Source organism: Trichosurus vulpecula, chromosome 4 (genome assembly GCF_011100635.1).
Source record: "Trichosurus vulpecula isolate mTriVul1 chromosome 4, mTriVul1.pri, whole genome shotgun sequence".
In the NCBI taxonomy this organism is placed as follows: Eukaryota; Metazoa; Chordata; class Mammalia; order Diprotodontia; family Phalangeridae; genus Trichosurus; species Trichosurus vulpecula.
In genome coordinates this window covers 249,125,756-249,151,190 of record NC_050576.1, presented here as the reverse complement: position 1 = coordinate 249,151,190, position 25,435 = coordinate 249,125,756, and the positions used below count along the sequence as shown (strand labels likewise).

General features: G+C 38.4%; 1 protein-coding gene across 1 annotated transcript in view; it reads right to left on the bottom strand.

The window, feature by feature from the left end:
• Positions 1-25,155, bottom strand: part of NAALADL2 (N-acetylated alpha-linked acidic dipeptidase like 2) — a 1,044,682-nt gene extending 1,019,527 nt beyond the window's left edge. Inside the window, exons 1-2 of the mRNA XM_036755686.1 lie at positions 25,015-25,155; positions 19,370-19,454 (exon numbers count right to left, since the gene is read on the bottom strand). Of these exons, the coding sequence (XP_036611581.1) occupies positions 19,370-19,454; positions 25,015-25,155 (226 nt within the window). The remainder of the gene's footprint in view (positions 1-19,369; positions 19,455-25,014) is intronic.
• Between the last annotated feature and the right edge of the window lie 280 nt (positions 25,156-25,435).

Below are 25,435 nucleotides of genomic sequence, written 5' to 3'. Positions count from 1 at the left end.
TCCACTTTGCCACCAAGCTGTCTTGCAGTTTGTTCACATGATTTGATATCCTACTAAAGCTAAAGTGGAAAACAGGTACTATTATGAGCATAAATCACTTCTAGAAAACTACATTAATATGGTTCACTTAAAATGTTAATCTTAAATTATAAAATAACCAAAGTTTGAATTTTCTTTCCAGGAAATATTCATACTCATTCTGGAGTTATCTTCTGTTTAAAAAAAAAAAGGCAATAACTTCAGTTTTCTGAAATGCATATAAATCACATTTTATATTCCAGAGCAAACCTATCTTACTTCTTCTGCCTTAATTTAAGGTGGAAAACTGGGCTATGATATCAAGAAGTGAATCTGGAAAGCATTAAAGGCTCCTCCTTCTATACCCAAGCTGACATTTCTGACATTTACAATACATTTCCTACATGAGGATCCAGATTTTATTGAAAATTTTCTGATCAGGCTAACGTCAGTAATATCTCATGGTAATGGTATAACACACCTTGATGTACATTTGGAACGAAAGAGCGTTTTTTCAGGTTTACCCTGTGGGAATACCCACCACAGCCTTTACCCTTCAGAGCAGAAGAATAAAGTATTTGGTTAAACAGAATTTGAGTTAGCAAGAAAACTGGCCAAACAGAGCATTTTAATTAAAATATATCAATGAGTATACATACAGAAGTCTAACCTACAAAAAAAAGGAGACACACTTGGACTTTTCTTTCTCTTAAAAAGGGGTGGGGGGAAGTCAGGGACTTGCCATGTGAGGCTAGCTCAGGTTCAACTCATGTCCAGATTTGTGAGAAATAAATTCTTCTGAATACTCCCTTGAACAAATTGTTAGCCAAATGGAAAGTGAGAGACAGTACCCTATCCTCTGATTTCAGTTAAATTATTTTTTAAATAGAATTAATTTCTTTAAGGGTCTTTGTCCCCTATTCCATTAAACTAGGCCAAAGAGGGGGATAGCTTTTATTCTATGTGAGATGTTACTGACCACAAGACCGAAGGCATGCAGAATCCATTTTGTCCTTCAGCCTCTAAAATCAGGCCTATATTTCTAGACTATTTTAGGATTAATCAGCATTTAATTCTAGGGGCCATGTTTTAGCAAGGATACTGACAAGCTTGAAAGCAGCCAATGATAGGCAATTCTGAGAGGACTGGTGACCATACCATATGAAGGTCAGCTGCATGGACTAATAGAACCTTACCAAGAGAAGGTTTGGGGTAGTAGGACTAATGAGCCCCCTTCATAATTAAGAACAAAAAATAAAAGTGGGAGAGAAGTTATCTTAAGTTTGATATAAGGAAAACATCCAAATACAATTATCTGCAAGTCTGAAGGTAATGAATTTCCCATCACTGGAGTCCTTCAGATGAAGACCTGGATGACCATTTATTAGGTGGATGAGGGATTCTTTCAGTGGCTGGCAGGTTGCAACAGATGACATCTGTGGTCCTTCCCATCACTCATGATTTATGATTTTAAATGTTAAACATGATCATACCTCTACAATGTGGTCTTTACTTTGCATCTTTTAGATTTAATAATAGGTGTATGCTTTGTATCTCTCAACAGAATGTAAACTCTTTGAAGACAAGTATGTTTCCTTTTTGAAATGAACTATTTTGAGTAATTTGCATACTAGCACATAGGGATAAAGAGGGGACCTATGATTTGATTTGTATAGGGAGTACCAGGATGAGAAATCTCCCTCTCCCATTGCAAAATGGCAGCTAGAACACTGAAAGGGTAAGTGACTTGTCCAGGGACTTATAGCTAGCATACATCAGAGTTGTATAACTTAACTCAAGAGCTTCCTAGCTCCAAGGCTTGCTCTCTAGTCACTAGATTTTGCAGAAATGAATTGAAGTTTTGGATGACTCAGACAGAAACAAAACCAGGAAGATATGTCTAAGATCATCATACAAACCCAAAGTGATTTTTATATGCCTGAACTTGTGGTCTCTTCTGCTAGCCTCTAGGCTACTTGCCTTATAAATCTAGGTTAACATCGAATATACATGGACTTATGATGCCTTTGAAAAGAAGAATACTAAAATTAAAATATGTATCTTTTCTCATCTGTGAAAATCAACAAACACCATAGGGTATATATTGTCTAGTCAAAACCTCTTACTTGCAATTAAGGAGATAGGGAGACCATTAAGCTACAAAGGAGCTGGCTCACTGCCATCATGACTAATCATGTAGACCCAGAGTTTAAGTAAGGGAAAATTAGACAGCATTGAGAAAAATATTTCATCGTGTGAACATTTTCCAACTTACATATGACAGATATGTCCATACCTAAAGAGACCTAAAGTTTCTATCATTTACAAAACATTTATACCAATCTGAAATGGTTGGTTGTACCATCATTTATGACAGTCAATAATTTCTATTATTTCTGAAGTGTTCAAACCAAGCTGAATGAAATGCAATCTCAGTGGGTAGTTAAATCCATGGTGTTGACACTAGAGTAGTGGTTCATCTTCATTATTTATTTATTTTTTAAAGCAGGGGTTCTTAAGCTGAGGTCTGTCAACTTAAAATTTATGAATCACATTTGAGTATAGTTAGTTTTCTCCACAATGATATTTACTTTATTTTATTCATTTAAAAACTTTATTTTCATAAGAAGTCCATAGGTTTCAGCAGACTGCCAAAGGGGTCCATGACACAAACATGGCTAAAAACTCTTGGGCTAGAGTATGTTTTCAATTCAATTCAACAAAAAATATATATTAAGTTCCTACAGTACACAATGCACTCTGCTTGGCATTAGCCATACAATGGGCAAACAGAAATCCAGGGCAGTCCCTCAAGGATTTCATAATTCACTGTGGGAGACATCCCATAAACAGAGAAGGTAATTTGAAAAGGAATAAAATACTAACATTTAGCAGCACCAGGAAAAACTCCACAGTACAGTTCAACATCTGAGCTGAGCCTTGAGGAAAGGTAAGAAGAGATGAGGAAGACAAACCTTCCACACAAAGTCATGGAGGCAACACTAGTAATGGGCCACATTGACTTGAATGACATTTTCCTAAAGCGTTTTGAAAGAAGGTTAGAAAGATAGGTTAGAGAGCTTTAAACACCAAAGTAAAAGATTAGTATTTTTTTCTCAGAGGCACTGGAGATTTGGGGACAGGGTTGCAATACCATCTTCTTACTGAAGAGTACTTCATGGATGGCCCATCAACACCTCAAATTTATCATGCTAAACACCAAGCCCATCATCTTTCCCCCTCCTTTGGCTTTCTGCTTCTGACCTTGGCACCTCTTATCCTCCATCTTCACCATCTGGGAGCCAGCTTTAGCTCTTCTCTTCCCACCTCCTCTCATACCCACAGGGCCTACTGATTGCATCCCTAATACATATCTCACATCTGCCCCCTCTGCCTATTCCCATTGCAAACACCTTTGAACTGGCTATAATTATGATATCCCCAGACTAATGCTAAGGTTTTGGGTCCCCCCACCCAAGTCTTTCCACCTCTGGTCCTCACCTCCCACTCCCCGCCATTACAATCCATCCTTCATACCACTGGCAGAATATATTTTTCTTAAATAAATTTGACTATGCCATTGCCTGGCTCAAGACTTTGAGCAGTTCTCCATGGCTTAATGGGTAGAATTCAAACTCCTCTGTGGCAGTCAAGCTCCTTCATAATCTGATGCAATCCTCTCTCTCTGACCACACAGCATCTTACTTAGAATAGATGGTCTTTGGGAATAGGGTTCCTTTCATTCTTTGCATTGGTATTCCCAGCACTTCACAGAGTACTTGACAAATAGCAGGGTCTTAATGAATAAATGTTGATCGTTTACCCATATGACAAGTTCTATGTTCCAGGGGTATGGCAGAGCTCTCACATCCTGGTGCCTTTGTTCCTGGTGTGTTTGAAATGTCCTTTTCCCCTCTTTAAGCTGAATTCCTACCTATCCTTCAACATCCAACTCACATGTCACTTTCTTCAGGAGACCTATAGGAATTTCTTTGTGGGCAATGACTTTCTCTCTCAAATACTTGTGCACACATGAACATACATGTGTATAAATGTGTGTATATGTGTGTGTTGTTGTTGTTCAGTAGTTTCAGTCATGTCCAACTCTTTGTGATCCCATTAGGGGTTTTCTTGGCAAAGATACTGGAGTGGTTTACCATTTCCTTCTCCAGATCATTTTGCAGATGAGGAAATTGAGGCAAACAAGGTTAAGTGACTTGCCCAGGGTCATACAGCTAGTCAGTATCTCAGGCCAGATTTCAACTCAGGAAGATGAGTCTTCCTGACTCCATGCCTGGCACTCTATCCTATAATATCCTACTCTATACCTAGCTGCCCCATATATCTGTATGTATATTTATTCATTTATTTATTCACTCACTCTTCTATTTACTTAATCTGCCTATCAGTTTATTTATACTTTGAATATACTTTGTACTTAACAGGCAATGCTAAGTATTATTATTATGATTATTATTATAATTATAATTACATGTGTTGGTTCTCATCTTATTCCCCTACCAGGCTATAAGCTTCTTATTGGCATGGACTTATCATCTACACTTTGTTTCTCCTTCAGCACCCATGACAAGTAAACTGAAACAAGTGAAAGTTACTTTGAAGGGGATACCTCTCTCATGTTTTACTCATGAAGAAATATTTTGAGATAGTATGACTGAAACAATAAAGCTTCTCACACATCGCGAAGGAGATGGGAGCTACCAACTCCATTAATTGCAATGAGATAGAGAACCATCAGGCCTTATGATCTGCCCTGCTTCCTACCATACTCCAGGTTATCTAGGTTTTGCCATCTGACTTATCCCCGTGCCCTGGAAACTTCCTGGCAATATCTTCTTACCTACTGCCTTAACCTTGGGACCCGTGGACATTGCTACAGCAGGTCCCACTGGACACTTAAGACTTCCAGGCCTTTCTATCTACCCTGAAACTAAACTTTATCTTATGTGTTACATCTCCCAATTAGAGGGTGAGTTCCTCAAGAGTATGGGCTTTTCTACTTGTATCTCAGCTCTTAGCTTGCATTCTATCAGACAAATCATCTTCTGCACAATAAATAACACCAAGTTGTGTCATGATTATCACTCCATTTTGTAGATGAGGTAACTGAGCCTGAGAGATCAAGTAACCTGCCCCAAATCACATGGCTGGCAAGGGAACCAATTAGTCATTGATTTCTTTAAAAAGTTGAAGAATCAAACTCATCCAACAATATTAAAGTGATTTTTACAAATGCTATCCATTTTGCTGATGGAACTAGAGCCTGGACACCTTACCAAGTCTCCTCTAGGTTGCCAGGCAACCAGAATCACAATCAGTACATTGTAGACATTAGAAACTGTTGTGCTCTATTTTTGTTTTGTTTGTTTGTTAATGTGAACATAACTAGCACTAAACAAAATTATTTCTTTGCGGATGATAGCAGTGTCTTTGAATTTTAACAACTTCAATTTCTTACAACCCACATAATTCAGATAACCTTTGTGCTTTTATACCAAAGCATCCAAGAAGATTTTATATTTCTGTTTGTTTAGATGGAAGGAACATGTGACGAATCAGGGCTAAATTAAATCCTGTGGCAACAGCTAAAGGGTTATTTTTTTTCAGAGATATGGTTGTTTGAGTTAGTATTAATTTTTAGATATCCTAGCCCATTTTCAGTAAAAATTTTTTTTTTCTGATGGGGTAAACAAAGGATCAATTCATAGGTTGTAAGTTACAGCAAATAATGAAAAATTCTATATCATCTCTGCATCACCATGTCATATATATACACACATCCATACATATATACATACACATATATGCATATACACACACACATAAACACACATGCACATATATGTATATATGTGTATATGTGTGTGTATGTGTGTGCGTGTGTGTGTGTGTATAATTTCCCTATGGGGTTCAAATAGAAACAATTTTAGGACAAATCACTATCCTGCTATCATTCCTTTATGTCTTGTGTTTCCATGGACTACAATAGCAGAAGTAGATAAATAATTGGTTTTCCCAGTTGAACATGGTATTGAGTTGCCAAAGCATTCTTGGGACAAATCTAATAGCAGGAAGAACAAAAGATGATTTATGTACTGATTATTAATTATCTCACATATTGATAGACACTGTTAGCCATACACAAAGAAAACCATTTTCTCACCTGAAAATGACAATGATGACAATGACAAAACTCATCCTATCCTCACATCACTTTGGTCTCTTTGACTATGTCTCTATAGTCTGAAAGCTTCTCACTCTACGTAGCTCAGAGATCAGAAGTGTTTGGGACAGCACTATTAATATTCTTACTAATTGTAATAGTTAACATTTTATTAATAAAATTGATTCCATAATCTTATTGATTTTATGCTAATACTATACTCAATGCCAATCTCATCTTTTTCAACGAAGTTCAGAGAGGGATAATTCTGGTACAAGTTTCTCTTCTATTATCCATTAGATGATTCTACATCAATATTATGACTATTATCACTTCATCCTCATTTTAAGCTCAATGGAGGTCAGAGAGGAACAGCTAGAAGACAAGTCACTATCCAACTATTATTCTTGTGTTCTTATTATTAAGTGAACAATTAAACTTATGGACATGAAAATTGAGTTTTATACTGATCTATGAAGTTCACTGAGACAAGTCATTCTCCTGTCCTTATATTCTTTGGCACTTAATGTCCTATGGTTTATTGGGTTGGTGAATATTTAAAAATGACTTTGTATAACTGAACAATTTAGTGCATCTGCTGAAGATTCAAAAGATACATCTTAGATAGTAGCAAACAGGATAGTGGGGATGATGTATACTTATTTCCAGTCCCATAAAGGTTTAATTTCTTTTTCTAGATCTTTCTATTTTGAAAGCTTATCATTCAGTGTATCTTAGGGAGTCTGAGTATTCAGTACAGTGACATCTAATAAAATATTATTGTTATTATTACTCAGAATCTGCCAGATGCTTCTCTTCCTTTTGGAATTCCAAATATTCAGTTGCCTGATATTATTTTGGTTAGGGGTTTGATGATGTCTGCTTTTGCTACAATCTAAAAATAGATCATATGATAATAACATAATCAGAGCGATGTGGAGGAACATGATATTGGTTTTACCAAAGGATCTATTACCCTGCACAAAAACATCTCTATTTCTAGATGGTTTCTGTTTGTGAAAAGCATCCACTGATCTCCAGTTTTTCCCCCTGTCTGAAGACTAATAAAGATGCATATTTCAGAAACAGAAATTATCCCAGAGTATATTATAAAGCCCTTGACTAATCATTTCACTTATCAATAGGTGTGGAAATCAAGAAAAGAGGTAAATCTTTCTCCAACCCTAAAACAACAGTGATTGCACAAAATTAAGTTTATTTTCTCCCCTAAATTCTTTCTATACTCTTGTGATATTTTAGGCATGTATATCCACAGCACTTTGCTGTCCTTGAACGTCAAGCCCTTATTTGTGCATTTCTCCCATGCACTTGGAAAGAGGCATCCTTTCTGGATGCTCATAGGACATCTGAGGGGATTGAAGAAGGGGCTATCTTTTATCACACTGTGTGCAATCCATCGAGCCTCAGCTCAGAAAGGAGAATGTATGCTGCCAGGCGGCGGCTTATAAAACTAGCTATGGAGCTACTGTTTCAATAAGAAGGGGATCCTATTTTATAAGACAGAGTAAAGCATGTTCTAGGGATGACAAATAGAAGTGGGAATTCTATGTGAGGCTGCTGAAGGCCCCGAGGAGTTATGACCCTTCAGCCAAGAGCCTCCTATTCACGATGTTGTCAGCTCCGGCTTTAAACCTTGAGACTTTGATCATTCCCCCAACAAGGATGTATGGTGGGTAAACAGAACTGGCTTTGAGGAACAAATAAACCAATGGTGCTAGCAAGTTTCTGGATCATTCAAGGGCCTGAAATTGTTAGAGCAACTTAAGCTGAGCCAGGGACTGGAAGAAGGTTTTGTTTGTTCAAGGGAAAAGAAAGGAAGGAAAGGAGGGGGGAGGAGAGAATAAGAGTTACTGTGGATAAGTCAGGTATGTGTACTTCAATCATGTTCAAAACTCAACAGATAATTACATCAAGTTAATGGAAGGTAATTTAAAGAAAAAGAGCTTGTGCACAACTAAGAGGATGGGAAGGGTAAAAAGACATAGTCCTTAATCTAAGATGGTGTCTGGGAAGTAGGCTGAACACTGAGTGGAACTATGGCTCAATGGTCAACTCAGCAATGCAGGTATAACAACAATGTTGCTAGCAGTTGCTGTAGGGTATGTAAGACCAATAACACCAGCACACAGGAGGGCTGCTAGCACAGGTCTTTTGATTCGCTTTTCTAAGGAAAGCAACTCTAAGAGGTTAACAAACTTACTTTAATGAAACATATATATATATATATATATATATATATATATATATACACATATACACATACACACACATACATATACATACATATATACATATACACACACACACACATATATGTGTGTGTGTGTGTTATACATATGTATATATATGTGTGTGTGTGTGTGTGTGTGTGTGTGTGTGTGTATATATATACACACACACACACACCATTCACTTAGTTCAGGGGGGAAAGCCAGCACCCTGAACTTCAGAGAGAATACAAAAAGGAATTGCAAGCAGAAGTTATAAAAACGGAGCAAACACACACAGAAATCAACAGACAGGCCTCTAGCTGTTGAACAGGGAATTACATCGTTGCCAGAGAGAGAGGCACCAACATCTGGGTTTTCAAAGCCAGAGAGGCTCCAATGACTACTCAGAGTCTTGTCTGGCCAAATCCAGTGAGTGCGCCCACAAAGATGAAATGCTAACCACTGGCTACATATACACACTTCTTCAGGGTCAGAGGGTATCACAACCATTGGACTCAAACCCATGTGAACTAGGGCTTCCCTTGATGTAAGCAAGTCATCAAAGACTCCAGATTCAATCAAAGATTCCTTAGCGCTGAGAAGCACTCTAAAACAAAAACAGCGAAAAGTCCACTTTGCTTGCCATTTCATTCGAAAAGCAAAACTCATGAAAGGTATTTGATTACCTCAGTGCTGAGAAGCACTCCAAAACAAAAGACAAAAGGGTCCCACTTTACCTGCCCCATTCAAACAAAGGCAAGACTCATTAAAGGCACTTGATGGCCTTAGCATTCCAATAGAGAAGAATAGCAAAAAAGTCCCACCCTAATTACCATAACAACAGGCTGGAGGATTGTGGTAGTTGTCAGAGCCTAGACTACCTTGGCTAGGCAGCCCCTCTGGAATTAAAAGGTCCTCAGTGATGCCCTTGCTGTCCATATACTTTGGGAGTGATACTTTCACTAGTGAGAAGCTCTATGGACAATTTGAATTCTGGGCTATCCTAATCACTGAGGTGTCCCTTCAAGCAATAGGCAGAGACTCTAGTCACAATGACTTTAAATAACCAATCAATAAGAATTTATTGAATACTTATTATGTCAGACAATAGAGAGACAAATAGAAAGTCAGATAGGGCATACCCTCAAGGAACTTTTGTTCTGCTAATTTAATGGGGATAGGACTTTGGAGACAGAGATTACAAATAAAAATTAATGCAAATAGATAACTGATCTGCCCATCAACAACTTATCTCTAGGGTCCCAAATTTTCACTTTGATTGCCACCAAAGTTGGTTTCTCATAAAGTCCTAGAAGTTCTGTAAAATCAAAGCACGTTCATTTATTTGAATTGGCAGGTAAAGTTTCTTAGCTCTAGAGTGGCATTATTTGAAGCAAGATGAGAATGCATTTCAAATGACTCTCTGAAGTGTAGCAAAAGAAAAACACCTATAGGTACTTCAGCCTTATTGGGTGTTTTTCATTTCTTGACATAAACCCTTCTTTATCCTTCCACCCATCTTTTTTTTTTTTCCTTAGAGGATATACACATGCATCTCAAGGCTACTTTGTAGTTCACTGCCCCTGCCTCCTCCTCATTGACTACCCCAGCTTCTCTGAAACTACCTCCCATGCTGGCCTGGTAACATCTGTCGATATTTCACACAGCTGTGTGGCCTTTGGATCTCTCCTAGAGACCAGGCTCTAGGCCTGTACCCAGGGTGTCACGGCAAGAGACCTCAGAGGACCTGAGCTCACATCTCTATTCTGTTGCTCACTACCTCAGTGACTTTGGGTGGGCTATTCCCTGTGGTTTAGCCTCAGGCGCCTGAACTGTGAAATAAAATTTGGACCACAATGCACGTTTAGATCTATATTTAAGATCCTGGGTTCTTCTGTGCTCTTGACAGACATGTTGATTGGTGGTGGAGGAGGGAATGATGGGGAGTTATTAATTTTCAGAAACTGTAGAATATTTTGTTTGGTTTCAATCTTGTACAGTTTCTATTTTAGCATCTGGCCTCAGGTGTTTACTTTCTATATCATGATAGGCAGGGTATTTATCTCTCAAAGCCTCAGTTTCCTCATCTCTCAAATGACAATTTTATTAATTATGCCATCTTCCTCACAGGGTTGTTGAGTCAGATGAGACAATGTACAACAATTTCTCTGCATACATGAAAGCACAATGAACATGTAATTCATCCATGCAATAATGTGGCATCCAAAAGAAAAATCCTATGAAGCAGCATACTCTTTTCAAAGTCTCCTCTATTTGGTTCTTTCAAATAATCCAGACCAGGGGCAGCTAAGTGATACGGTGAGTAGAGCACCAGCCCTGGAGTCAGGAGGACCTGAGTTCAAATCTAGCCTCAGACACTTGACACACTTACTAGCTGTGTGATGTAGGCCAAGTCACTTAACCCCAATTGCCCTGCCTTCCCCCCTCCAAAAAAAATAATCAAGACCATCCCTTAAAACTTCCTAGTAAGACCACCAGTTTGTTTTCTCCCAACTCTACTGCATTCCCAGTTGCAATCACTGACCAATCATTGCTCTGAACAATAATGATCTTGAAAATGTAGGGTGTCTCTTTTGTCCCCCAAACTAATGGTGTCTTGCCTTATTAAATCACCTTGTACATATTTTGTATATTTATTATATAGAGAGAAGCTGCATGGTATGGGAGTTCAAAAGCTGGCCTTAGAGCTGGAAAAACCTGGGTTCAAGTTCCATCTCTGACCCATAATTCTGGCTGTGTGACTCTCATTGCTCAGTGCTCTAGGCAACTCTCTGTCTATGACTTGCAGAGATGCCAACCTGCCTTGGTAGGGGTTTTCTTCAATGAGGGGTTCCTAACACCATTGATATCACAAGTCCAGACCCCACCCTTACAGAGATAAGGGTCTGTATATCTTATATATACTTATACATGTCTGTGTGGTTTACCTGACAGAATATCATCTCCCTAAGGGCAAGGACTATTTTGTCTTTGACCTCACATTCCCAGCACTTAGACAGTGCTTGGCGCAAAGTCAGCATTTAACAAATGCTTGCTGGACCATTGGTTTGTCCATTGTATAGAACCAGTGGCTAGGTCTAGTCACTTCATTCTGCTCACCATGGCTCCTACGCACTCTTCTCCCCTTCCCCCCAAAACAAATCCTTTTCCCAGACCCTGCACATCTGATGCCTTGACAATTACCACTTCTTTCTTCTCTGCTTCTCTAATTCATCTGTGAAATGGAGATATTTATACCTTCACATCTGTCTTCCAAGGTGGTTGGGAAGAAAGTTGTCTATAAACCATGAAGCCTTGTGCAATGCTAAGTTAGTATTAATGTAGCCCCTTAAGCATGTCTTGGTAAGTAGTGTCTTTGAGTGGTGATACTGATGGTGATGGAAATTGTCCTTGCAGCCAAGTGGGTATGAGCCTCTAGGGATTTAGCTGGGCATGGCCTCGGATGTGAGACAGGAAGTACATCAGCAGAGCTGTTCTCAAAGCCTTTCTATCTTGTTAGGATACCCCAGGACTTGGACTCCACTGACATTAACTTGGAAAACTCAAGGTCAAGGCTATGCCATGACAATGTATCAGAGGAGGATGTTCATGAATAACACAACCATCTCACCTATGTTCAGTCATCCAGGAGAGAAGGAAATGATTTTTAAAACAAACCATTTCCTCTTACTTCAAGGCATTAGTTCATGATGTTTAGATAAGCTACTTAATTCATTTTCCATTTAAAAGACATTAATATTCCTCTGACATATTATTAATGGGCCAAATTTTTCAAAATATTTTCCTGGATAACATGAGAATATTTTCTCTAAAGGATCTCAAAACATTATAGACTACACTTGATAGCATTCTTAAGGCAAAGCCCTTCTTTTATTCTGTTTCATACAGGAAGCCTTCTGAAACAAGATAGGTTGAATGTAAATTCTCATTTTTGACAAAGCTCTTGTTAGAAACTACCCTTTCCCATGGCAACCACTTCAGCTCTTAACAAACCGTAAAGCAAAACCCAAAACCAAAAGAGAGAAACAAGAAGAATATGTAAACCCAAAATGGATCCATTTACATTCATGCATGTGTGTTATGTGTATAAGAACCCAAACACCATCACTTATTTGTTTCACCACACACATCACCACATTTATCACATACATCTGTATGCAAACATGTATAGATGCACATACAAAGATATTGCCAGAAGACAGCAATCCCACAGGATCAGAACGGTGAGGTGTCTATCAATGCATGTGCCCAGACCATGCATTTTCCCTGAGTGTTTGATTTTCCAGTCATGTTTCTTGGTCATTTTCAATTCTCACAGTCAATTGGACATTGGAATATATCTATTCACAATTCACATATACATACATGCAGCCATATGGGTATTAGTATAAGCATACACACACATAATCTATCTGTGTATGTATATATGCATGCATGTATTGATCCCTATGTCCATACATACAATAGAGAAATGTTCTCATCATAACCTTATTTATTCTTCATCTTGGTAGCCTCGTTAATACATCAAGGTCCTATAATGTTGTCAGAGTGAGCGATACTTTCACCAATACAGGCCACAACTCTTCTCCAACTTAGAAAATGGTCTTTGGGATTAGGTATTACCAAAAACTTCCCTCCTCACTCTAGGCCAACCCAGAGTGATAAGCTTCCCTGAGTGTAGGTTGGCTAGGAAGAGAATCCCAGAGTCTGAGCTGGAAGGGATCTCAGAGGGCATCTAGGTCAACGTGGGATCCCTTCTGCAACAATCCTGCCTTTGCTTGAATACAACTAGTAAGGAATGACCCACTACTTCTCACGGTAGGGCATTCTAATTTGGAATGGCTATAGTTAGGAAAACTTCCTTCTCTAAACCCTAAACAGAGGCAGTGAAGTGGCATAGTACAGGAAGTGCTAGACTTGGAGTCAGGAAGAACTCATTCAAACCCTGACTCAGACACTTACTAGCTATGTGACCTTGAGCAAGTGACTTCACCTCACTCAGTCTCAGTTTCCTCATATATCAAAATGAACATAGTCTTCATTGTTGCCCCACAGAGCTGTTTTGAAGACCAAATGAGCACATACTCGAAGCTCTTCACAAGCCCCAAAATACAACATAAATATGTTAGTGTCATTACATTTTTCTTTTTGCAACTTATACCTATCATTCATAGTCATATCATATGACACTAAACAGAACAAATCTAATTTCTCTTCCACATGACAGTCTTTAAATACTTGTAGACAAGGATATAATGGCCTCACACTCAAGCCTTTTTTTTCCCTATAGTGTCAATATTCCAAGTTCAGTTTGTGTCTTAGATGAGCAAAATACAATCCAGTGCTGGGCCCTTACTCATCACCCTTACAGCTTGGTAAGATCTACAAGAGTTTATACTGTTAGTATACCATTTAGGAATGCAGGATCACTTCCTTAATGCTATGATAGAGTAGAGAAGTCGGTCATCAGGCCCCATGACGTCTAATATGTTGGAAAGCCAAGGACCAAACTGCCTAACTTGACAGATTCCTCCATTAAAGTCCTATGACAGCCAGTCTCATGGTGGTGAAATAGTGACCTTGGGTTATCAAAGAGTATGCCAATAAATTCTAAGTTCTGGCATGGCCTAAAAAACTGGAAGGGCACCAAGTAGGACTCAGGGACATGTCTCCTCCTTTAGGATAAACCAAGGTCTATATAGAAGGGCTTTGTCACCAGAGGGTTGGGCACAAAGTGATGAATATTTTGGTTGGTCTATTTATTTACATGATCAATGCAATTCATGACGTGATGGTTACAGTGTACAGGAATTATACCCATGATGTATCTTTGAGAAAGTAATGGATCTTTTAGAGTACATGTGTATAGCTACGAATCTGACTGAAACAAGATATAAGTACAACACGTAAAAGTTGTCCAAGTCCAATAAGACATCTGCTGATCTAGGTGGCACTCAGAGAATCTCAAAGCTCCATTCACCTTAGAACTCATCTTGTCCAACTCTCTCATTTGTCAAAAAAGAATCCTGATACCAAAAAAGTTGAAATAATATGCCCCAACCTGTAATACTAATAAAAGAGACAAGATTCAAACCCAGGTCTTCCAATTCCAACTCCAGTATTCTTTCTACCTGCATTACTGGCATCCATACCACTAATCAATCCCTCAGTAAAAATTTATTAAGGCACTACTCTAAGTGCTAGGGATTTAAAACAAAAGAGGCAAAAGATAGCCTTTGCCCTCAAGGAGCTTACAATCAAATAGGCGAGCCAACAAATAAACAGATAAGTACAAACAAGCTGTATACAGAATAAATAAGAAATGATTAATAGAAGGAATTAGGAAGAATTGGGAAAGGTTTCCTATGTTCCAGCAGACAAGCATTCTCTGACTGAAGTGAAAGAATTCCAGAATCCCAGGGCTAGAAGGGATGATTGTAGGATCCTAACATGTCATGTTACAGATGAGGAAATTGTAACACAGAAAGGTTACATATTTAGTGGTAGAGCTAAGACTCCAACTCCAGTAGAATATAAACTCAATGAGGGAAGGAAACATTTTCCTTTCTTGTACTCCAACCCTTAGCACTGAGATAGGCACTTGATGAATATTTGTTAAATTTATTGAATTAAAACCTACTCTATGATTACTCTACTCTGGTCCACGTGGCAGATGTTCAGAAACTCCTATCTGATTGATGCCCACCATTTCTGAAGCTTTTACTCAGAACTCTCATTATGTTTTGTGCAGAAAGAGAACATAGCCTTTCCCCTTCCTCCCTTGGACCTTCTTCAAAGAAGAAATGGAGAATTTGATTAAACCAGGAGAGTCTGGCAGCAAAGTCTAATTCTCGTCCTTTAATTGGGCTCTAATGAGTGAGAGACTTCTGTATTAGCTGAAGGAAGAGGAACTGAAATCTTGCTCTTGCTTTCAATTATTTACTTTTTGCGGCTTTTCTGACCCACCCTTTCTACTCACTCCCCATCATCTCCCTCTCACCCTCCCACAGCACACATTGCCTTCTAGTACCCAGTGCTCTGTTACCATAGTGATCCTATGTATGTCTCTGCAGCCGTGGACCAAAGCTCCTCTCCTGATTCCTTCAGGCTGACATCTCTTCTCCAGGCAGCTCATGGAAATCTGTAGCACCTTACCTTTCACTGTGGTTGCCTGCCTTGTTGAACACTTCACAGTTAATGATTCATAAATCTGCTGATGCAATTTGCCACCACTATGTGGTTGATTTCACTGATCCTTCATTTATCACCGCAAATAAGGGTCATTTCTCTTAATCAAGTTAGCGGGAACAGGAAATGATATCAACATAAACAAGCCTAGGGACACAGGCCTCTGGAATTTACCACCAAATATCTTCTAAGCATCTGTGGGTTTTGAATTAGGAGGATATGGGGGCAGTGGGGCAGCTCACAAAAAAGCTCTGATTACATAGGAACCAACAGTAGGTGTTGAGAGTGTGGCTAGCAAGGAGGAGCATAGACACTCAGCCACTTAGCATCATAAGCAACAGTCTAAGTACTGGGTCACCTAAAGTATGAAGACAGATTTAGATCCATCCATTTTTTTATTCGTTCCCCACAACACTGTTCAAATAATTCGCCGTGTGCACCATGTCAGTCCCCTGCTCAAAAAGTGTTAGTGGCTCTGTACTGCCACTAAAGTACACAATCCTCAAAGTGGCAAAGCCCCGCACAAGCTAGCTCCAGGTTTATTTCACATTATTGACAACACATTCCAGACAGATTGGCCTGGTTGCTGTTCCTGAAAATACAAATCCATCTCCCTTGGCATCATCTTTGCACAGCCTCACGGTCCTCTCTATCGAAGATGAAAACTCCTCCTCCTCTCTCCCTCTTAGAATGCCTAATTTCATTCAAGGCTTAGTCTACATGCTACCTCTTGCAGAAGCAAGCAGGTATAGGAAACTCTGTATGTGGTCATAACATACTTTGAGCCCAGAAAGGTAGGTGATATCTAGATGGTTCAGGGCTTCTAAATGAGAATGTATGCTATTAGGATAATAACACCAATGGCAATCCATCCATTCTGTAGAAAATGAGAGGAAAACAATGACCGCAATTAGCCCCAGAGCCACCAAGTCTATTGTCAGTTTCTTTCATGGAAATATCACTTTTCCTTTAGAAAAAGACTTGGACTGGGTGACTTTTGGACTTACCAAACTCGGAGAAGACAGTCTCAAATTAAATTTAGCACTTGCCTTAAAACATGCTTCACATAATAGAAATACATTCAAAAATATTCCCATCACAGCAATGGAAGGTAGAATGCGATTCTCCCAGGGAGGTTTCACCCTTCTAAATCATGTTGTAGCATGTTCTTTCAGAAGAAAATTTGGAACCAGATAGGGAAATGGTCTTTGCCGGTGATAGCTTCACTTTAAGATAATTGAAAACTTCTCAGAGAATAATACTGTAGTTTGCTTTCTCATGACATGAAAACATAGCAACTTTTTTAAACTTTATTTTTTATTTTTAGTTTACAACACTCAGTTCCACAAGTTTTTGAGTTCCAAATTTTCTTCCCCTCTTTCTCCTCCCCTCCACTTCCAAGATGGCAAGTAATCTGATATAGGCTCTACACATACCTTCACATTAAATTTATTTACACAAAAGTCAAGTTCTAAAGAAGAATTATAAACAATGGAATGGATCATGAGAAAGAAGAAACAAAACCAAAAAAGACGAAAAGAAAAGAGCAAATAATTTGCCTCAGTCAGCATTCAGACTCCATAATTCTTTCTCTGGATGTGGATAGTTTTTTCCATCATGAGTCCTTTGGAGTTGTCTTAGAACCTTGAATTGCTGAGAATAGCCAAGTCTATCAAAGTCATCAGAGTTACAGTGTGTCTGTAATCGTGCATAATGTTCTCCTGGTTCTGCTCCCCTCACTCGGCATCAGATCACGTAAGTCTTTCCAAGTTATTATGAAGTCTGACTGCTCCTCATTTCTTATAGCACAATAGTATTCCATTACATTTATATATCACAACTTGTTTAGCCATTTCCCAGTTGATGGGCATCCCCATGATTTCCAATTCTTTGCCACCACAAAAAGAGTTGCTATAAATATTTTTGCACATACGGGTCCATTTCCCACTTGTGTGATCTCTTTGGGATACAGCCCTAGAAATGGTATTGCTGGGTCAAAGAGTATGTACATTTTTATAGCCCTTTGGGCATAGTTCCAAATTGCTCTCCAGAATGGCTGGATCAGTTCACAACTCCACCAACAATGTAAGTGTTCCTATTTTCCCACATCTTCTTCAGCATTTATCATTTTCCTGTTTTGTCATGTTAGCCAATCTGACAGGAGAGATGTGGTACCTAAGAGCTGTTTTAATTTGCATTCCCACATAATAATTTCTAATGGCAACTACGCCTGGAATCAGGAAGATTTGAGTTCATATCTTACTTTAGACACTGTTAGATTTTGGGCAAGCCACTCAATGTCTGTTTGCCTCAGTTTCCTCATTCATAAAATGGGGACAATGAAGGCGCTCACCTCCTAGGGTTCTTGTAAAAGTAAATGATATAATATTTGTAAAGCACTTCACAAACCTTAGTATGCTATATGAATGCTAATAATTATTATTAATATTAAAAACAATAGAAATTTTGAAAACTCCAAAAGACTTCCCAGAGTTAGACTGTATAGCTGTGGGCACTCTCATAAGATACTAGGTAAGAATAGAAACCAACAGATAAACTAATAATCAGAGAGGATCCTTTGAAACTAAGTGTCAGTGCTGCCAAACCAGGGGTGGGGGGACCTCTGAACAGGCACATTTATACATTGTTGGTGGAACTGTGAACTGGTCTAGAAAATATTTCAGAATTATACAAGAAAAGACATTAAATTGTTCAAAACTCTTAACTCAGACATCTGGTTTGGACCAGGCAAAAACCCTGAGGAGACGAATGACAGAAAGAAAAGAGTCATTTATAACAAACTATTTATAGTAGTACATTTTATGGTAGCAAAAAATCTGGAAACAAACTGGGTGCTCCTACAACCGAAGAATGACTGAACAAACATGGTCTATAAATGAAATGAGTTATTAGGAACTGTAAGAAGCAATGAAAATGAAGAATTAAGAAGAACATGGGAAATCTTGTATGAACTCACACAGAATGAAATATGATGAACCAGGAAAACAGCAGACACAAATACTGTAATAACGGGAAGGAAAATAACACTAAGAGGCAGTTAAACTCAGATGAATTGCAGTGAATGACCTTGGTCCCAGAGAACAGCAGATGAAACATATATCCCTCCTCTTTCTAGAGGGATCAGGGACTATTGGCCTGAAATTTAGAGCCCAAGACCTGTCTGATTTCTTGATAGTTTTACTTAACTGTTTCCTTTTGTTACAAGGGAGGGTTTAATGGAGTTGGCAGGATGAAGTATATCATGGAATATATTTTTAAGTGTTTAAAATGTATATATGTTTAAAAGGAAATATTTTTAAAATGGGAAAATATTTTACAAATTAAATGAAAAGTCAGTTGTTATTTGCATGGATGTTAATTGTGAAAACAATTGCTGGCAATATATCAGTTTCTTTCACACACACACTCAACCATGATGCCATTAACAGTTTTGTATATATGTCCATACTTTTTTTTAAATTTTAGACACCAGCAAAGATGATGTTCTATAATTAAAAGATGCAATCTATTGACACATGGATACAAAGATATTTACAAAGTCATTGACATTATATATTGTAAAACTGATTTTATATATTATATATGTAATATATATACATATACACATATATATAGTCAGCTATATATTAATCTATAGGGGTGGGTGTCTTTGTGCACATCCCCATTCATCACTTAATGGCAATATATAAAAAGTTACTTCACATACCTTGAGGCCAAGACAGCAAAGGGCATCTCTCATAGACCGCTGTTTCATTCAGGCATATTTCTATCCTTGTTTCTGCAGTTCTCAACTAATGCACTGTAAAAGGAATATCATATTACTTTTTAGGAAGTACCTGTCAGGACCAGGAAGAAATCCAATAATTTAGCTTTGGGACATTTAGAAATGTAAATAAAAATGTGATCTGTTTCTATAGCCTCGGGCATTATATTTCTATTACATATGAAGGGTTCTCCTAAACTTGTGAAATGCTTTATCCGTTTAAAAAAACTTCTATCTCCACCCCACCCCCCCGAAAAAAAATCCAGTAATCATAAATTTTGAAAATACTTTTCTAACCACTGAAGGATGCCATCTTTGGATCATCCCTCTTATACCATGGGCATTGTTAGGGTTTTAAATCTAATCAGTTTCATTCATTAGCTCCCCCAAACCCAAATCTTACTCTTTTCCTTCTGAATACAAAGAATATTTCAGTACACAACTGGATCATCAAAATGCTTAGTTTTTCAAATGTTTTGACTTTCCCCAAACTCTCCATATTTATTTGATTGGGATTTAGAGCAGCTATTTTGATCATTTTAACCTGTGAGGGCAAGAAGGATTAGTGGATACTCTTCCGTCTTCACTATCAATCACTAATTCATTATACAGTAAAACAGCACAAGACCAGGGTGATGAAGGCCTTCTGGATCATGAAATTTGAGGACTGGTTGAAGGAATCAAGAATATTTAGCCTGGAGGAGGTATGGATACTTGGGGTGGGGTGGGGCAGGAAAGGTAGATATCTTCAAGTTTCTGAAGCAACTGTGATAAGGGAGAAAGATTAGATTGGTTCAGTTTGGCTCTAAACTGCAGAACTACTAGCAATGGAGAGAAATTTTAAGGAGCCAAATGCAGGCTGGAGGTAAACAAAAGCTTTCTAATTTAGGGATTGTCCAAAGAAGAACAGGGTTCACAATCTGGTAATTAATTATAACCTTGAATTTGTTATCTATAATCCTCAAGAATATTTAATGTTTTAGATTTACAATACATTTATTTTATAATGTATTTATAGCAAATATTTATAATGCTTTAAAGACAGGAAAGAACTGGGGCAGCTAGGTGGAGCAGTGAGTAGAGCACCAGCCCTGGAGTCAGGAGGACTTGAGATCAAATCCAGCCTCAGACACTTGACACACTTACTAGCTGTGTGACCTTGGGCAAGTCACTTAACCCCAATTGCCCTGCCTTCCTCCCTCCAAAAAAAAAAAAAAAAAAAAAAAAAGACAAAACGAAACAAAAAGATAGCAAAGAACTTTAAATGAGTCAATTCATTTGATGTTCAAAAGAACCTTATGAGGAGGTATGGGACAATGAAAAAAAACCACAATACTGCATCTGGTGTCAAAGGACTTGTGTTCAAAATCTGCCTTAGATGTGTGTAATCTGCCTTTATCACCTTTGGGATCTTTGACAAGTTTCTGGGCTTCAGTTTCCTTCTTTGCATAGTGAGGGGACTGGATTAGATTGTCTGTGAGGTACCTTCCAATTCTGTATTTATGACCCTGTGATTCCCATTTATAGAAGAGAAAACGGAAGCCCAGAAAAGTGAAGTGACCTGCTCATGGTCACATTAGGTGTCAAAAGTGAGATCTGAACTGAGGTCATGGGTAGAAACCATAAAACCAATTTCTCTGTCCTCACTGAATAAAATACCAAAGAGTCAGTTCTCACTAAACTATTCTGGGACAAATAAGGGAATGGGTGAAGTCTGGAAATGGTAGCCTGGCACTCATGAAACTGAGTTTCTGACTTAGCCCTGGGACTCGGACACCAGTTAGTTAAGTGGAAGTTAGAATGAAGATAGTACAGCTATCCCAGAGCTGTTACATAATCACTGGAAATTAGAGACAGAAAGGGAAAAAAAAGGAATCAATACCAAGTGAGAAGTCCCAGCTGTAATCCACTGAAAGGAGAGTAGCAAGCTAGTAATGAAGAGGTAACATTGAATGGGGAAGGGCCACATTTATTCAAGGCTTAGTGCTAGAATGGGCATTGGGGAATCTATCAGACACCGAGAGAACTGCATTCTAATTTCCAAGACTTTAAATAACATTGAGCAAAACAAATAAAGATGGAAGCCACATAGCACACCCTGGCTGTCTTGGACTCTGATTCCTGGCTCTTCTGTTGGCATATTAGATGGATTTATTGGTGCATAGCCATGCAAGACCACCTGTGGCCAGCAAGGAAGGAGCAAAGAAAATATAAGCTCACACCAATTCTTTGCTGACTGGAAGTGAAATGGAAAACACTTGGGCACTGGGAAAAATCACATTCAAATGATAAAGTAAAAGTCCAGTCTCCTAAACTAGAAACACAAATGGAAGGAGAAAATTGGCAAAGATAGGCGGTTTAGCTCCCCTTGGGAAGAAGAGAAAAAATATAAGGTCTGTTAACTTTCTCTATATTGTAGAAATGCTAATAACAACAATTATAATACTCAATATGTAGAGAGAGCCTTAAAGTTTGCAAATGAGATTTTGTATATTTGAATATATGCATATGTATGTTATACATGCATATGTAACTATGTATACATGCATGTATTTGTGTGTATATGTACGTGTGTATGTACACACATATATACATGCACATATACAGAATTATGAGGATCAAATGAGAAAATACATATTATGTATTACTTATTACACGAAACCTATCCTTATTTGATACATGTTCCACACGTGTGTATATACATATGTGTATAGGTGTATGCATGTATTCTCATTTGATCATCACAACGACTCTATGAAGTAGTTGTGATTAGTCCCATTTTACAGATGAGAGGCTGAGAAATGTGATGTGACTTGATCAGGTTCACCTAGGTGGGAAGTGTCTGAGGCAGCACTTGAACTTCCTGACTCTGAGGCCAGGACTCTATCTCTTACATCATTTGCTGTCTCAAGGACAAAAGTGCGTGGATTCCAAGACCTGGAGGAGAGACCAGAGTGTAGAAAGGAATTGAGTATTCTGAGAAATACAAATGTATTACAATATTCTCAGAATCATGTCTCTAGAGTAGGAAGGGGCCTTAGGAGTTATTTACAAATGACGGAAATTGAGGCCCACATATGAGGTGCTTCTTGCTCAAGGTTACATGGGCGGTTGATGGCAGTGTGGATTCAAATCGAAGTACTCTGACTCCGAATCCGATACTTTTTCCCACTGTATTATCAGGAGAGGTGAGTAAATGCAAATCACAGAGGGTCTTTTTTTTTCCTGTATTGAAAATACTTTGTAAACACTAACAAATGAATCCCCACAGTACCCCTGGAATGAGAATAGGTATTTTCTCTCCTTGCTTTACAGATGAGAAAATTATAATAATGATTATATTCATTTATAGAAATCTTTTTCCTAGAGGACTTCAGGGTGTTTTACTATTTTAAAATGACTAACCCCTCGTGAATCATTCTAATGCATCTGGGAAGTGAGCAAAGCTACAGTTACGGACATAACAGACATTTAAAAGTAAAATAACGAAGTGATTGTTCTCTCCCTCACTTCTAAAATCCCACAAAACCCAGAAAATCCACACTTGTTTATTCTCAGTCTTTATCGATGCCATATCATGTCAGGCAGTAATAGCAATGAGACAAGCAGCGAATATTTTTCAAAAGCTAGAGACCTTAGAAGTTAATTGTTATCACAGAATATTAAAAATAAAAGTAAGTAAAGTCAAGCCAGCTAAGGCTCTAAGAACAGAGAAGACCTGCTTCAAGTATTCATTGGATCCATAATCTCACAGATATCACTGAGATTTCACCATTGACAGGAAGCAAACTGTTCACATCATTCTTATGTGGTTTCTTCCTAAGTTCCCCATAGGGGAAACTACCCAGTATGCTGCAGGCCATTCTCAGGGGCCTTTAATAATTTATAGAGACCAGTGCAATGTGGAGATTCTCCTCATCCATATTTTTTCATTTCCTGGTCACCCATGTGTGTAATAATAAAAATAACTATCCTTTACAGTGATGATGATGACAATAGCTAGCATTTATATAGTACTTTGCATATGTTATTTCATTTGATCCCCATGACAACCCTGTGAGATAGATGCTACTATTATCCCAATTTTCCAGATGGGGAAACTGAGGTCTTAGAATAGGAAGAATCTGAGGCAGGATTTGACTGCAGGTCTTCTTGACTCCAAGTCTAGTGTTTTACCCACTTTATCACTTAGCGGCCAATTTATGTAGAGCCTTAAGGTTAACAGTGCTCAACATACAGGGTTTAAAACTGCACTAAGACTTTTGGGACTGTATGTATGTTGGCTCATCGAATCACTGATGCTCTTTTCTCGGCTGTTTCTGGCACGTACCTCATCTATCACTGACCACATGCTTCAGTATGTTCATACTTGACATGCATCATCCTTCTGCTCTCTGAATAACAAAACTGAACATTGGAGAGATGCAATATTTGATTGTCCATTTTGTCATCCCAGAGGACCTCCACTCTCCCTGATAGTTGTTGCCATGAAGGTTGCTAATTTGTTGGAGATCAAGGCATTCCCTGACTTGCAGCAATGTGGCCCCTCTGTAAGAGTCATATCATAATGTTAACAAGGTGGGTTTTGGGGGAAAGCGCCCTTTGGCCTTATTAAAAAAGGTACACGTACCTCCAAAAACTATGTATAAATCCACAGGATCTCCAATGTAGAATGTCCAAAACAGAACTCATCATAAAAATAGATAAGGAAAAGGATAGTGTCTGAGCAGACCCAGGGTTTCATTGCTATAGGGAACTGCTGGGTGAAGACACTTCATCTCCCCATGTGGGTCAGCAGCTTCGCTGGAAATTAAAGTTCTAGAGAGTTACCTAGAACACTGAGAGGTTAAGAGATTTGTCCAGGCTTAAACATTAAGGGGCAGGACTAAAATACAGGTCTCTGGCCTTAAAGTCAACTCTCTAGCCTCACAGCCATACTGTCTCTTATATATATATATGTATATATATATATATATATATATATATAGATAGATAGATAGATATAGATATAGATATAGATATAGATATAGATATAGATAGATAGATAGATATAGATATAGATATAGATATAGATATAGATATAGATAGATATAGATAAATAGATGTAGATATAGGTATCCATACATTTTATACACAATTAGAACAGGTACCAACCATTATTGGCAGAAGGAACTTCTTCACATGAAGCTCCCTCTACAAGTCACGGCCAGAAGGATCTTACATTCTTTGTCTCCTAAAAAAAAATCTGCATATTATAGATCAACTGTCATTTGTCCTTCATTTCAGAGGACCAATGACATCACTGGGTCATGTCTTGATTGGGGAGTGAATTGCACTTAAGTGAGACGGAATTGCACAAAGTCAACAGCCTCATTCTCTCTTCTAGAGTCACCAAAGTCTATTGGCAAGACAAAAGTCAAGATGACTGGCGATGGTCCAGGATGCAGCGGATGACCTCGGTGTCTTTGATGCCTGACCAAGCTCTAAGCTCTCCACAGTACCTGCTTTAGCCACATTCAAACTGTTCTCGCACCCATTCCACAAGAGGAAGTCTTCACATGCTTGGGGTAGAAATCTCCCTCACTCACCGATGGATTTGAGACCTGTCGGTTACCTTCAACCAGGTTTAGCCTGTCTGCCAAGATGGTTGGATACGGTACGGTCTCTGTGCATGCTCCAGCTTCTTGGAACCACAGGTTAAGATTTGAGTAGAAGGAATGGGTGAACATCAAACACGTAATAAATTGCCCAAGTATCCCTTACATGCGTAGCTAGCTACACACATACGCTGTCTTCCCTGATAGACTGTAACCTCTTTCAGGGAAGAAAATAAATGTCTCATTTTTGTCTTTGTATTCCCAGCACCTAGCACAGTGCCTGACATAGAGATCACATTTAATAAAAACTTGTTGATTGATTGATCGACAGGATCAGAGATGTTGAGCTTGGAAGGGCCTTTAGGGGCCATATAGACCAATCTCATCCTTTTCCTGTTCAATTCTGGGACTG